This window comes from Taudactylus pleione, unplaced genomic scaffold, assembly GCF_031769625.1.
Source record: "Taudactylus pleione unplaced genomic scaffold, aTauple2 ptg000026l, whole genome shotgun sequence".
Taxonomy (NCBI): domain Eukaryota; kingdom Metazoa; phylum Chordata; class Amphibia; order Anura; family Myobatrachidae; genus Taudactylus; species Taudactylus pleione.
In genome coordinates this window covers 2,301,287-2,316,728 of record NW_028284428.1, presented here as the reverse complement: position 1 = coordinate 2,316,728, position 15,442 = coordinate 2,301,287, and the positions used below count along the sequence as shown (strand labels likewise).

General features: G+C 45.4%; 1 protein-coding gene across 4 annotated transcripts in view; it reads right to left on the bottom strand.

Annotated features, from left to right (window-relative positions):
• Positions 1 to 15,442, bottom strand: part of PIR (pirin) — a 91,232-nt gene that overhangs the window by 8,797 nt on the left and 66,993 nt on the right. For all 4 annotated transcript variants that reach the window (XM_088451580.1, XM_088451578.1, XM_088451579.1 and 1 more), the window contains exons 7-9: positions 15,309 to 15,353; positions 13,727 to 13,809; positions 6,476 to 6,542 (exon numbers count right to left, since the gene is read on the bottom strand). In XM_088451580.1, coding sequence (XP_088307706.1) covers positions 6,476 to 6,542; positions 13,727 to 13,809; positions 15,309 to 15,353 — 195 coding nt within the window. The remainder of the gene's footprint in view (positions 1 to 6,475; positions 6,543 to 13,726; positions 13,810 to 15,308; positions 15,354 to 15,442) is intronic.

The following is a 15,442-nucleotide window of genomic DNA, read 5'->3' as shown; positions in this document are numbered from 1 at the left end:
GCATAGGTTCAGTTGTAAGTGAACAATTAGCGGAAATATGGCCGAAGTCACCACACCGGAAACACTGAGTCATATTAATGTCTAGTCGTTTACGGGGAAAGAACCTTCCTGGCCTGGCAGGCCTGTCTCCAGGTTCTACACCCTCAGTCTTAGGTACATCCCACCGCCCAGCACCCTTCTCCCCTGGAACAGTCTTACCAGTGTCAGTGGGAGTTCGCCGGGGCGCCATCGGGGCTCGGTGGGGCATACTCCTCAGCTCCTCAGCCGCCACGTACCTCTCCACTAGCTCGACCAACTGGTCCGCGGTCTTAGGTTCTGCATGGCTCACCAACTTGCGCAAAGTCGCGGGTAATGATCGCAGGTACCGGTCCATCACGACCCTTTCCACGATCTGTGGTCCCGTCAGCGTCTCGGGCTGTAGCCATTTTGAGGACAGATGGACGAGGTCATGCATCTGTGAACGTGGAGGCTTGTCCATATGGAACTCCCAGCGGTGGACCCGTTGGGCACGAACAAAGGTGGTGACTCCCAAGCGAGTTAGGATCTCCTGTTTTAGTTTTTTATAGTCCTTGGCATCAGCCAGGCATAAGTCGAAATATGCTTTTTGTGGCTCCCCAGACAAAAAAGGTGCCACCAGACTTGTCCACTGCTCCTGGGGCTAACTCTCCCTTTCGGCCGTTCTTTCAAATGCGGCGAGATAGGCCTCCACATCATCGCCCAAAGTCATCTTTTGGAGGAAGTGACTGGCTCGTACGGAGTGAGTGGTGGTGGGAGGACCAGTATTAACATCCCTGGGCCGGGCGACCAGGTGCTGTACCACCTCTCTTATGGCCTGGCTGTTTTCCGCTAAGGCCTGGCGGGTTTCCTCAATGGCGACCTGTTGAAGTCTGTTAGTCTCCTGCTGAGCTCTGGTAGATTCCTGCTGAGCTCTGGTAGATTCCTGCTGAATTTTGTTTGTCTCCTGCTGAGCTGCTGTAGCTTGAAACAAGGCCTTAATAATGTCCTCCATTTTGTCCTGGGGTGTAGGTTGGAAGCTGAACCTTGCCTCTCTGAGCATTGGCTGACGCCTCCTCTATGGGACTCCAAGGACACAGTGTTATTTCCACACTCACAAATTGGGTGTCTGTCCCTTTAATTTTTAAACGGAAAGTTTTCCTCTCGCTGCAACTTCAGTGTGTGTGGGTACACGCATTCTCCACCATATTGTGACACAGTCAGATTAGGGGTTCCCTCTCCTGGGTAGAAGGACTCCTTTCTTACACACACCCACAGCAGCAGGGAAGCAGCACACCAGTCTGAATGCAAGTACAAGCTGGTCGGCGCCGGTCTTTATTGTACAATGTCAGAAACAACATAAAGAAAACAAACATAAATCCTAGCCCTGTCGGGGCACTAACTTCACAAGTGACTTCCCTCACTACAAGAACCTGGCAGGGCCTTATGCCCTCGCCAGCAACAAAGGCACAGCACAGCACTTACAAATAGGTTTTCAAGTGTCTCTGAGCAAACTCCCTGCATGCTCTCCCAGGTGAGAGACACACAGCCCTAAACACACTAGGCTTATATTGGCCACTCTCAGGTGGGAACCCAATCAAGCCTGTTACCAGGCTGCGAGAACCAAAACCTGGAGTGGCAGTGGGTGGAGCCCTCCCTCTCCTCTCACCCACAACCCCCAGGTCCCAAACCGGCTTTTCAAAAAGCCGAGACTCAAGCCTGCTACACTGCAGACTTTCTCCTGGGGATTTAAAACACATAAGACAGGAATCTGGGATAAATGTCCCTGTCACAGACCACTTTACCAGTGATCCTATCACAGCGCTTATAGGGTTTCTAGCTATTTGCATACACTTCGTAGGGAGGCCCATGCACTTGCTGTTCTATGGAAACAACAAATGTTTTTATCAAGACGACAATGCCACCTGTCATGTTTCCAGGGAGACACTGGGCTGGTATACAGAAAATTTGGTAACCCGGATGGACTGTCCAACTCAGAGTCCAGATCTTGAAAACCTCTGAGATGAATTGGAGCGACCGGTGCATTCATGGCCGGATTAATGCTTGTGGGGGCCCCATCAATAAAATTGCCATGGCCTAACACAGTGACTTCTATACCCCTTTACCCCTTACCTTTTATCAGGTCTCTCCACTGACCTGCAAGATCGCAGTATACTACATCATGTCCGCGACACTGCTGGGAACCGACTGCCGGCAGCATAGCGGACATGATCTAGTACACTGCCATGGGCAAATGCAGGATTTTCAGTGGGGTGTTAGAGAGAGAGAGAAGGAGGGAGGGGGGAGAGGGAGAGAGAGACAAGGGGCGGGATGCATCAAAAGGTAGAAATGCGGTAAAACCCACGCAAAATGTGGGTTTCATCACATTTCTCATATGCACCAAGCCCTGGAATGTGATGCAAAGATGGCGTTACCCAATAGAAGCCCATGGGCTTCTATCAGGAGAGTGCTGTGAGAGAGATCCAATCGGATTTCTCCCAGCACCCCCCGCAGCGCGTGTGTCCTTCTGCGCATGGGGAGAGAGAGAGAGAGAGAGAGAGAGAGAGAGAGAGAGAGAGACACATAGCACGCAGCCACACACACACACACACTAACCTGTTTTACAGACTTGAAGCATCAGGCAGACTTCTGATGGGGGCGGGCAATTCACAGAATTAGGCTCTGCCCCCTACCAATACACCCGCGAATCGAGGCAGTATGTTACCGAGGGGGCGGGGCTTCTATCATCAGCCATGATCCATCACTGACTGTGCTGTCATGGATGTCGGGACTTGGAGCCAGGCAGAGAGGGTACGTTTGCCACAATGTGGGAGCCCCTAATGTGTGGGGATGGCCCCTGGACGACAACCCGTATACCCCCTACTATAATCCAGTCCTGGGTGCGTTCTAGGCCGACTCGACCTTCTTCAGTGTCACAGTTGTTCACTGTACTTAAGGCAGAATGGCAAAACATACCGCCTGCTGTTGTCCAGGAACTTGTGGACAGTCTACCAAGAAGAGTGTCTGCAGTAACCACTGCACGTGGTGGACCTACAAAAGTACTGATGTCAATAAAATCTCTTTGATCTATTTGCTGTCATCAGTGTCCAATCACTTTTGTCTACATAGTGTATGTCCCAGAAAACTAGGCAATCTGATGGTTTAAGGACTTAGGGGCATATACAATTGGGCGCGAGGTTTAGCGAGTTAAAAACCTTGCGCACCTCTCCCCCAATTCCGGAATAGTGCGGGTATGCGCGCTCCCACTGCCCGCGGTATTCAATTAAGAAAGTAGTGGACGAGGGGTTTTCAGCTCTGAAAACCCTGCGCCACGTAAAAAATGCAAAAAAACACACAAAAAAAAAAACCACCTACCTGCCAGGGGTTCTCCGTGGCTCCCAGTGGCTTCCCCACTCTCTTCTTACTGGAGAGGGGGCTGCTGGGAGGAGCTGATAGGAAGAGGCTGATGGGAGGAACAAGGGTTGCTGGGAGAGGTAGTTCTCCCAGCGCCCATTCTGGGGGAGGCCACACACACCACCACACACACACACACTCACTCATACACACTTACATACAGCACACACACTGACACACTCACCGATCCTGCAGAAGACCCGGCTCCCGACGCTGGATGCAGAAGAAGATGCAGAAGACAGCGCTTCGGAAGGTGAGTAATTAAGGACTAATTAAGCCAATTGGATACTTCCAATTGCTTAATTAGTCCTAAGGGGGGTGACGCGAGGCTGTCAGAGCAAGTCGCGGTGATGTTTCCTAAAATCATCGATTTTAGGAAAAATCACGCATGCTCAGGAGGTGCGTGAAAAAAACCTCCCGGTGCGTGTTTTAAAAAAACCCAAAAACACGCACCTAATAGAATAGCAAAAAACCCGCACCTGCAGGAAAAACCTCGCAGGTGCGAGTTTTTTACTATTCTTGCACACAATTGAATATGCCCCTTAGAGCCTTATTCAATTTGAGCTGAGCCGCGATTCTTTTTCACGTCCTGGACTTTTCACCTACTTCGCCTGTTTTGTAGGCGGAAAAGTATCGCGCGCGTGCCCATTTTACCCTGTATTCAATTTGAAAATACGCGAAAACAGTACCCGGCGAAACTTGAACAGGCAGAAAGTACTGTCAGATTTGGGGAAATCAGCCTGACACCCCCCAAAAGATGCTCTGACATGGGGGTTCCCTATGGTACGGGGGGGATTTGGCTTACTGAAGGTATTTGTTTTTTTTAAACGGCCTTAATAGCTGCTAAATAGCGTTTTTCCATACGTGGTGCAGAATAGTATTCAGGAGTATGTTTTCCAGAAAATAACTTATCCCAGCAAATTTGGGGTACTTGAAAATGGTGGTCAGCATATTTAAAAGTTGCTAAAGTTTAAAAAATTGTGCAAAAATCCACCTGCAGCAAGCACCTGCAATTAAACACACACTTGGGGCATACTTGAGGACCCCCCCAGACTCAAGTTCGCTAGTTAACTTTGTACCCCAACATTTTTTTTTTCGCCCCCTTTTTTAAAGTCATTTATTGGGGTGTCCTTAAGTGTTCTTTAAAATTTTTTTGACACAGATTACCTTTGGGGGACTGTCTGAAGGCTGCACGGGGGTTCCCACAACGTTGCACCCCAAAACCCCAATTCTGCACTTTTTTTCCGCCTGCTATTCCTAGGCGAAACTTTTTCGCCTATTACATTGCATTGACTTTCCGCCTTGAATACAGGGTAAAAGCAAAACAGGCGAAAATGACGTAATCGGCGAAAAAGTATCGCGGATCCGGACTTTTCGCCTCAAATGAAATACGGGCCTTAATCTGCATTGAACAGCTTCATAGTGTCCTCATCACCACATTACAATATCTTGAATTGTGGCTTTGTACAGGAAAGGTTGACGTGATATGATTGCGCAGAGCCCTGCAGCCCTCGCACCTGGCTGGGGGAGATTTTATAAAGTATGCTATAGCAGTCTGTTTTAACAGTGCTGCCTGACAACTGTTGATGTAGCTTTAATGCACAGACACACATTTTTACATTAATATTAATTTAGGCCCTTCATGTTCTCTATGTATGTATTTCAAGTAGTATAAAATATAGTAATGCACGATATGCAGAGGTTACCATTGAGCCATCCACAATCAGTTATCTAACGGAAGCGAGAATCTGCAGTTCACTTTAAATGCACTGATCAAGGTTATACATTACATTGAAGTTACAATATAATGGAGGGGAACACTATTCTATTTTACATCTGATTTATTTGTGATCCAAAAGCAGATGCATTACAATACATAAATAATGTGCAGGTTTGCTGTAACAGCCATTTCTAATGTTGCATGTAAGGTTTGGTAACATTGGCCAAGGACAGGAGGATAAAAAAAAAAAAAAAAAAAAAGGATTTTTCAAATTACTTATCCTGGGATTGAAAGTAATATTTTTTTTTATTAAATAATTGCATTTGCCTGTTCTATTACCGGTATAGAAACGCCCTGGACTTATTGTACTCTACATGCAGTTTAGCCTCTTAGTTTCTGAGCAAACAAATGAGTGATGCCAATAGCTGGAAGGAGACCGGTTTACTCCTAAACTGCTGCAGCAGACATTTTGTTCTGAGGTAAAGTTTGCTTATTCCTCCAAACCCCATGTTCTACTTTGACTGCAGAGCACGGCTGAGTCTGAGGTTTGCCAATGCAGGTCCACACTAGTCACTGGCAGTTAGCACACTCTGGATTTTTATGTTGAACATAGATCAATAAAGGGGATATCATTAAGAGCATATACCAGTATGAGACATGCACGCTAAGAGATAGATTTGCCCACATACATCTTACCTCCGTGCGTGACAAGTCGCGTTAAACATAAGGCGTGAGCACCGAGTGACTCGGTAGTGCCAAGCATTTTTCATTCAACTTTTTACCTTCAAATAGATTTGATTCGCACAGCGATGTGAATATGACGCACAAGCAGCTTCCGCTGATTAAAATGATATGCGGCGTGCCTATATTCTGTGTGTGACTGCGGCTATATCTGCCTGCTAAATATAAATACTACATTACAGTGCCAGCGGCTGTGACACTGTAACATAGCGTTTCGCATGCAGATGCACCCGTAGCAGCACACAAAATTATATGCAGTGTGCCTACATTCTAATCAGCAGAAGCTGCTTGTGTGTCCTATTCACATTGCTGTGCGAATAAGACACATTTGAAGGTAAAAGGCGCACGAAAAGACGCTTGGCGCTACCGAGTCACGTCACGCATTTTGCAACTTGAAGGGCTGTTTAACGCGCAAGGAAATAAGATGTTTGTGGACACATCTGTAGTTACTGCTCTAACTAAAACATTACAGTTTTCTGGAGTGCACCTACAAACGTACGCTCTACATTTTCAATTTGCCAATCTATGAATCAATTAAATCATTTTACAAGAGGATCCTGACGGAAAGGTTACCTAAAAAAAAAAACACACAATGACTATTCTTACCATGTTGCACAACAGGTTCCTTTATAGGTTCTCCAGCAACCAAAACAAAGTGCGACAATTCATCGTCCTGCAATATATATATCATTTTGTTAGTCACAGCCCACATTATTTTTTGGTATCTTGATTCCCACTAATATACAAACGTATACAAATTATACAACTCAATACCTTAACCATTTTTACAGCCCTAATAAAATAATAAAAGGTTATTTGTGCAAGCAATGCTTTCTAGTACAGAATACAAAATCTGGTTCAACAACTCCAACTTAATTATTAGTCGTTGCCCATCTCCTGCAGCATGAAAAGAAGAATATACTAGATTGAATAGATAGTACTAAGATTGTTACTGGCTCGAAAGAATTTAGGTTAATATTTCAGTGAAAGAAAAAAACTAAGGGGAGGCGCTAATTAATTGATTGAAAAAAATATAACAACTAACAGCAAAACATAAAAGAGCTTGTGCCAAATCTAATAAACCAACATGAAATTTTACAGAAAATAGTTTTGCGCTCTTAGCATTACAAATGAATTTCAGATCAAATGAACAATCTTTTTACTCCTACACCTATAATTGGATATGGTAGAAAAAATAAGCAAGGTGCCAGTTTTTGGAAAAAAAATTACTTTATAAATTATTGTCCTAAAAATACATTTAGACTTGCAACAAGTGAATCACAACATAAAAATGCATATAATAAAAGTTAATATACTTTTACTGATCATCCACTTTAAACTTCCTGTATGTCCCTTTGCTTGAGACAAAATAAAACAATGACCACTTGTATATATATATCTCACTCCTACTAGAAGATGGGAATTATTCACTTTAAGAAACACCTCTCATGCACCAATTTCGGAATGTTTATGCAGATTTTTGTTGGTAGCTGCAGTAGTATAGCATAAAGTCACAAATTCTTTTCCCCTATAAGGCTCCAAGTTGTATCCACATATAAGACGCCTGGTCACTCTTATGGGTCACAGTATTAGGAGACCCCAGGAGATGTACTCTCCACTGTGCAACTCCAGAGATTCCGGGGTTTCCAGCACAATACGAAAGTCCAGCAAAAAGAGTGACAGCACAGCCGCGTACAGCAATAGATGCTCCACAGCTTTGGATACGTACTTCTCGGCTTTGCAGTCCTGCCACTACTAGCGAGCCCCATATAGCTGCGGCTTCCGCTGGAATAGATCCTTCCAATTAAGCCAGGCAAAAAAAATTGAGCGGTGCAGCTTATATTAGAGTCCAATCTCCGTCTTTTTAGAGGATATTGATATTGGCCAAGATATTGGCCGTTGTAGAGGATAATTGAAAGTAGATTTAGACTGATCAGCCATCCACTTTTTTGCTGATAATGCTTCACCGCCATCTACAAGTAACCATTGTCTTTCTACAAACACATGGTTGGCTGATGAACTGGAAAAAGTCTTCCCTGACCCCTTCTCGAAAAATGGTACATCTGGGAGCCTTCCTGGACTCTCAGGCTCAGAGAATCTTCCTGACAGCAGACAAAATCTCTGTATTACAGCACCGAGAGTGCAGATTACTCCACAGTCGCGAGTGTCAATTCACTCTGCAATGCAGACCTTGGGATCCATGGTGTTCACCTTCGACATGGTGGAGTTCGCTCAATATCACTCCAGGCCCCTAAAACACCTGATCCTCTCCAGGTGGAATGGGCTGCCTCATCTCATCATATCCCAGATGATGGGCCTCTCTCTGGAGGTTCACCTGTCCCTATCCTGGTGGCTACAGATGTCCCACCTACACAAGGGTTGCCCCTTTTGGATCCCAGACTGGGCACTCCAAAACAACAGACACAAGCCTCTGTGGGTGGGGTGCAGTGACTGGCCAGCACTCCTTCCAGGGGTGCTGGACTCCAGCCGAGGCGGTCTTACCAATCAATGTACTGGAAATCCGAGCCATTTACAAAGCCCTCACTCTGGCTCAGGATATTCTTCAGGGCAAGCCTGTACAAGTACAGTCCGATAACGCCATGGCAGTGGGCTACCTCAATCACCAAGAAGGCACTCAAAGTCAGCAATGGCAGAAGTGTCCCGCATTCTCACATGGGCTGAACGCCATCTCCTAGCCATCTCCGCAGAGTTCATCCCGGGGATTGTCAATTGGGAGGCAGATTTCCTCAGCCATCACAACGTGCATACAGGGGAGTAGTCTCTCAATCCAGAAGTTTTTCAGCTCCTGGTGGACAAATGGGATCTACGGGGCGTGGACCTCATGGCCTCATGACACAACCACAAGCTTCCAGTGTACGGGCCAGGACAAGGGACCCCAACGTAGCCTTCGTGGACGCATTATTTGTGAAGTGGAACTTCCATTTGGCATACCTCTTTCCTCCAGTCTCCCTTCTGCCTTGAGTTCTTCGGAAGTTCAAGTAGGAAGGGGGCACGGTCCTGTTGGTAGCTTCGACTTGGCCCAGATGCCATTGGTACTCCGATCTTCAAAGTCTCTCCATAGACATTCCTATCCAACTTTTTATACAACCAGACCTGTTGTCTCAGGGTCCCTGTCTACATCCAGACCTGGCCCATCTGTCTTTAACGGCTTGGCTCTTGAGACATCCCTCCTAAGGTCTAAAGGGTCTTCCAGCTCTGTGGTCCAGACCATGCTCAGAGCGCATAAACTGGCCTCTGCCAGGATTCATCATCGAGTGTGGCATAAATATTTCCAGTAGTTTGCTACTAGAAAACTATGACCCTCAGGTTTTTAGGGTTTCTAGAATTCTTGCTCTTCTTCAAGCTGGATTGGATCTCTGAAGGTCCACGTCTCTGCTTTGTCCATCTGGTTCCAGCGCAGAATTGCTCCTCTACCGGATGTTCACACCTTCCTGCAAGGTGTGCTACGTATGTAACCACCCTTTGCCCCTCCTGTGGCTCTGTGAAACTTGTCAGTGGTTCTCCACACACTTCAGGAACCTCCATTCGAACCCCTGGAAATGGCTCACTGCAAAAGACTGTTTCTTCTGGCTATAACATCTGCCCATAGGGTATCGGATTTAGGGGGGTTTTCCAATCGCTTCCCATTTATAATCTTTAATCCGGACAGGGCTGTTCTTCGAACACCCTGGCTTCCTTCCCAAGGTGGTCTCTCTTTTTTTCCTCTCGCAAGGAGAAAATTGTGGTTCCGGCCTTTCAATCACCAGACCTCTTGGCAGATGAGGCCTCTTTGGATGTGGTCCATGCTCTGAAGATCTACGTGGACCGTACTAGTTCCATCAGGAAATCGGATTCCCTCTTCATATTATGTGGATTCCATAAGAAGGGATGACCAGCTAGCAAACAGACTATGGCCAGATGGCTTACACGCAGACTGGCCTTCCTGTGCCGGCTACAGTCTCTGCCCATTGTACTTTCTCTGTGGGTCCCTCATGGACAGCCCGCCGTAGTGCGTCTGCAGAACAACTATGCAAGGCGGCCACGTGGTCTTCTGTCCACATCTTTCTTAAGTTCTATGCCTTTGAAACATTTGCCTCTCAGGATGCTTCCTTCGGGCACCGGGTTCTCCTCTCAGCTCAGGAGCATCCCGGCGTTTGAACAACTGCTTTGGGACATCCCCATTGTCTCCTTGTGGAGCCCTATGGACCCTGAAGAAGAAAAGGAGAGTTATGGTAAAACTTACCCTTGTTAACTCTTTCTTCGAAGTCCATAGGGTCCACAGGGCACCCACCCTGATGCACCTGGCTTCTATGGGTTTATTCTCTTGGTCACTTGTTTCCTTCTCTGTGTGAGAGTGTGATTCTTCTGTGTACCTGTCTCCCTTCTCTCCTATCCTGCTCCTGCCTTGTTATCAAAACTGAGTTGCCCTCAGGCTGTGGACGGGGTATAGGGGGAAGGACCAGAGCATCCTGGGACAGGAAAAAGCTTTGCTGTTGGTGTCCTGTCCTCCAAGTACCACCTACACCCATTTGTCTCCCTGTGAACCCTATGGACTTTTAAGAAAGAGTTAACAAGGGTAAGTTTTACAAAAAACTCTCCTTTTTTTCATAAAATAAAGGCAATCATATTATACATCTAGATTTCCAAACATTATGTGCTCGGTAATCAGGCCTCAACAACTCCCATAACATTACTTTGATGAGAATGCTCCACAGCGTAATTTGTAAATTAATTAGTTCAATTCCTGGCAGTAAATAGACAGTTAAGCAGGGTTTAGTTTCCTTTTGAAACTGAAACAATTGCCCTGAACCAGAACGTCTCCTTCTAAATTGTATGATAAAGTTTTTTTATTGCAGAGAAAATTAAACCAAAAAATGTTATAAGCCATTTCTGTGGGGTTGCATATCTGCAATGCCTTAAATACCCCACTAGTGAGATTAAAGTGTATTTTGTGACTGGATGGAATTTGAAAGTAAGAGATAAACCCCTAAAGTATGTGTCTAAAAGAGGTGATGCAACAAGCACTACACAAAGCCATATGTCCGTTATGCTGAATTCCATACGTAACATCAATAAGGAGAAGACAGCAAAGATTAAGCTAACATTTCAAGTGACAATGAGTATTACGTTAGACAAAGAAACATAGAATTTTATGGTATAAAATTAGCCGCAGATCTCTGTGACCTGTCCTTCTCGGCCATCATTTAGATTAATGAGTAAAACAGCTAGTAATTTTACACATTTGTGGAGACAGATATGCTTAAATAGGAGACACCAGCACAATCCTTACACAATGTCAACAATAAAGCTGCCCGGTATTTCTGTAATACTGTATATCCAATTTTTCCTGCATTAATTTGCATCCCAACATGGTTTCCCCAGGTGCTATGCTGTCTTATGATCACAAACTCACAATCAATACCGTAATCATTCAGCAAAACAGTCAGCCTTTGGGGTAGTTCAGATGTGTCCACATACATCTACCTTCCTTGCGCTACAAGTCATGTTACACATAACACATGAGAGCTGTGTGACTCTGTAGCGCTAAGCGTCTTTGTGCAACTTTTTTCCCTTAAAATGAATCTTATTCGCAAGGTGATGCAAATAGGACGCACAAGCAGCTTCTGCTGATTAAAATGACGTCTGGCATGCCTATATTCTGTGTGTGAGTACGGTTATATCTGCATTCAAATTGCTACGTTACTGTCACGACCCTGTCTAATTTTCACCTTTTGCCTGTAGACTAAAGGCCCCCATACATCAGAGCTTGATTGCAGAAATCGTGCAATTTGCAATCGATTGTGTATAGAAATCTTTCCCTTTTCAATTGATTTCAGAATTGCCACAATCGATTGAAAAAGGGAAAGATTTTTATACACAATCGATTGCAAATTGCACGATTTCTGCAATCAATCTCTGATGTATGGGGGCTTTTACCTCTGCCAGCTGTCTCATGGATCTGTGTATGTAATTTGCCTGGGAGATCTGCTCTGGTCATGCCGGGAATGCATTCCTTTCCACAGTGATTATTCACCTGGGCCTCCTCTGTCTGTGAACTGCTAGCCTTGATTGGAATCGCAGGTGTGGTTCTGTCTCTCAGTACTGCAGAGATGATCACTCCCTCTGCATGTTGTGCCCTCCACCACTCAAGAGTGCTACTACCAGACCACCTGTCCGTATCCACCAATTGCTGCCAGACCAAGGGTATATATATCCTCCCCTGATAGCATTCTGGGCATGAACATCTCGTTACTTCCCGTGGTGTATAGTTCGTGCTGTATCTGTCTGCAAGTGCATCCTGCAATCCTGCTGATTCCTAGACTAGTTCATCTGGAAATTCTGCTTACAGCAATACCTGGCAAATCCAGAAATCCTGCTTACAGCAATACCTGGCAAATCCAGAAATCCTGCTTACAGCAATACCTGGCAAATCCAGAAGTCCTGCTTACAGCAATATCTGGAGCATCCAGAAATCCTGCTAATTCCCAGGCCAGTGCAACTCGTGTGTTTCAGCATCAGCTATAAGTGAGTTCCTGCGCCCCTGACCTTAGTCTTGCTCCGCTGCCTGCCCTACTCCTGGTTGGTCCCTGGCTCCCTGCAAACCTGCACTGTGTTACCCTGCCTTGCTTCCTGCTGTGGATCAACTCCTGCTACCTCTACCTACCAAGTCCTCCCTGAACCTTAAATTCCCAAACCTACCTATTCCTTCCTGAACCTGTTATTCCCAATTACCCAATCCAGTCTGCCCCTGACTTCCAGCCTTTGTCACAGCATTTCCGGATTACCCTGTTTAGCCCTCGTCTCAGCATTACCTGATTTCCCTTCAGCCATTGTCACATTATTCCAGTCCAGAGTCAAGTTCCGAGCCCGTTCCGGTTCCAGCCCGGATTCTGCCCGTTCTGGTCCCAATCCGGATTCTGTTCAATCCATGTCACTCCAGTCCGGAGTCCAAGCCAAAGTTCTTCAGTTCAATCCACGTCACTCCAGTCCGGAGGCAAAGCCCAAGTTCTTCAGTTCAACTCAGCAAGTCTTCCTGCTGGTCCCAGTCCGGTTCTTCCAAGTTTTCTACTGGTTCCAAGTTCCTGTCATTTATCATCAAAGGCAGATATAACTGCCACATAAGTCTTGCAATAGAGCCATCTACCTCATCTGTGATTCCTGTCATGCCGTTCTCTGCTGAATCCAGTTCATCACCTGAGTCAGATAACTCTCAGACACCAAACGTGACAGTTACACTGTAACATAGCATTTCGCATGCAGATACACCCTCAGTCGCACACGGAATATAAGCATGCCGCATATCATATATTTACCTTTATAATTAGTCTTGCTTTATCTGAGATTTCAGTTAACGTGTGTAAAGAACTAGTTAATGCATAGGTCTGTGAACTTATCACAGACTCTATGAGTTAACGGTTGTTAACTGTACTTAATGCCCCTTTTTAACAGCTGTTGAAAAGGTCTCGGATGAAAAAGAGAGGCTAATTGAATAGCCTCAGGCGATAAAGCCCGAGGTTACCTCCCTATTTCATCCCTGTTAAGTTAACGGCCCTAAAAGAATTCCCCACATTGAGATATACAGTATGTTACACAAATACCTCCAGTACATGCCATCTCTGTCAGGATATTGTGTGTAAAAAAAAAAAAAAAAAAGAAAACCATGCACAGCATTTATAGAAATATCAGTTATTTTTCTATTTTAATTGGTCTTCTGTTTTTCATTTTAAATTCTTTTTTGTGCCAGTGGCATCAGTTTTCAAATGTTCTTCAAAAGATGAATTTCCAACTGCAGTACAGACATCAAATTTATGGCAATTAAAAAAAAAAATGAAAGGAAAGAATTGTGTAAAATAATACCTTATTCTCAAACTGGACACACTCCCCATCATCCAGCACTGCTGTGTGGTGAGCCTCGACCTTCTGTTGGGCATCACTTGGTCCTTAAAAGAAATATAAATACATAAAACCCAAATTCATGATAATAAAAAGAATCACAGAGTAGTGACAAGAAACTAAGGGTCTCATTCAGACCCGCTCGCAAGCGGGTCGATGTTGGGCTCTGCACACGCGCAGCGGCCGCAAGCCCTGGAGCGAGAGAGAAATTCTCTCGCTCCGGGGCTCACTACAAAAGGGGCGGCTGTCAATGTTAATCGACAGCTCGCCCCGTTTTGGAGGCGTGGCAGGGGGTGGCTTCACAAATGGAGGCGTTCCCAAGCGAACGCCTGCCGTTTGTGGGCGGCCCAACTGACATCACCAGTGATGTCAGTGGGAGAGCTTCCGGCTCTATTAGAGCCGGAAGCTCTCTGGGGCTTGCAGCAGACGAGACCCTACCACAAGGGTCTCGTCGCAAGCCCAGATGGTCGCGATGGTCTTGACCATCGCGACCATCATCCTGGCCGCTTGTTAATGCTGTGGGTGGTAACCCACAGCCTAGCGAGCGGCCAGGAGGCTGGATAATGTTTTAGATGCGGCCGCTCTCATTCAGAGCGAGCGCTCACATTTTGCGAGCGGATCTGAATGAGGTCCTATGTGTGGTTAATACTAAAATTGATTTAGGAGAAAAACAACTTTGCCTTAATGCTCATAGGGGTATATTTACTATAGCTTCTAAAACAGACAAGCGGTTGTGTTGCCCATAGCAACCCATAGATTGTGTCATAATTTTTCAAGAATGCAATAGAGAAATGATCGCTAGAGAAATGTCACAAATATTTGTAAAAGTTAAAGGCGCTACAAAGAATAAGGGAGCTATACATCATTAACTCGATGTAGCCCCAAGTAAATTATTTATACAACTTGCGAGTTGTATCAGTGAACTCCAATGCATCAGAGCAATTCAGCTTTGCTCCAGTACTGGGAACGCTGCTCTGAAAAAGCACAGCAAGTGGATCCCTCTTTGCACTCCTAATCCCCTTCCAATAAGAAGGAGGGGGGCACAGGAACGTAATGCAATCTAAAAAAGGCATACCTTCCTGCTGTCAAGTTCCATAAACTTTTAGTCTCTTCTACTGTTAGGGTCGGTGCAAGCCCTGGGGACACCCAACCCCAACTTGGAGGTTCAGGAATGACATATCACCTCCTTCCAGAATGATCTATAAGCAACTGGCTATGTTTGCATAATGGGGCCCATACATCTAGCTGCTATTGCGGTAGTTCACCGTTCTAAAGGGGAATCAGGAATATTGAACATGTTGAAATATCTCGATTCCCTGATCCCGGCCAGAAAATGGTTCAATTTCACCAATCCGCCAGCAGATCACCGATCATCGATGGTCAATCGGATTTTGGATCGGCAGAACGGGGAATCGTGGCCTTAGATGTATGAGCCCCTTAATGCTAGTCCGTACACTGCCTATTTTGTTTAAGCGATTGGAATATACAGTATAAACATGTGCGTTCCCCAATACTCTACTTTCTTAGACATTCATTAGAGACTTACCTACAAGTGTTGCACCATGTATTGTATAGATGAAGGCAGTCCATCCTATGAATTAATGTGAAAGAAAACAAATAAATAAGCTAGGCTATAGAAGTACAGGTTTTGAAGATTGGAAAAAAATAAATATAGCATTA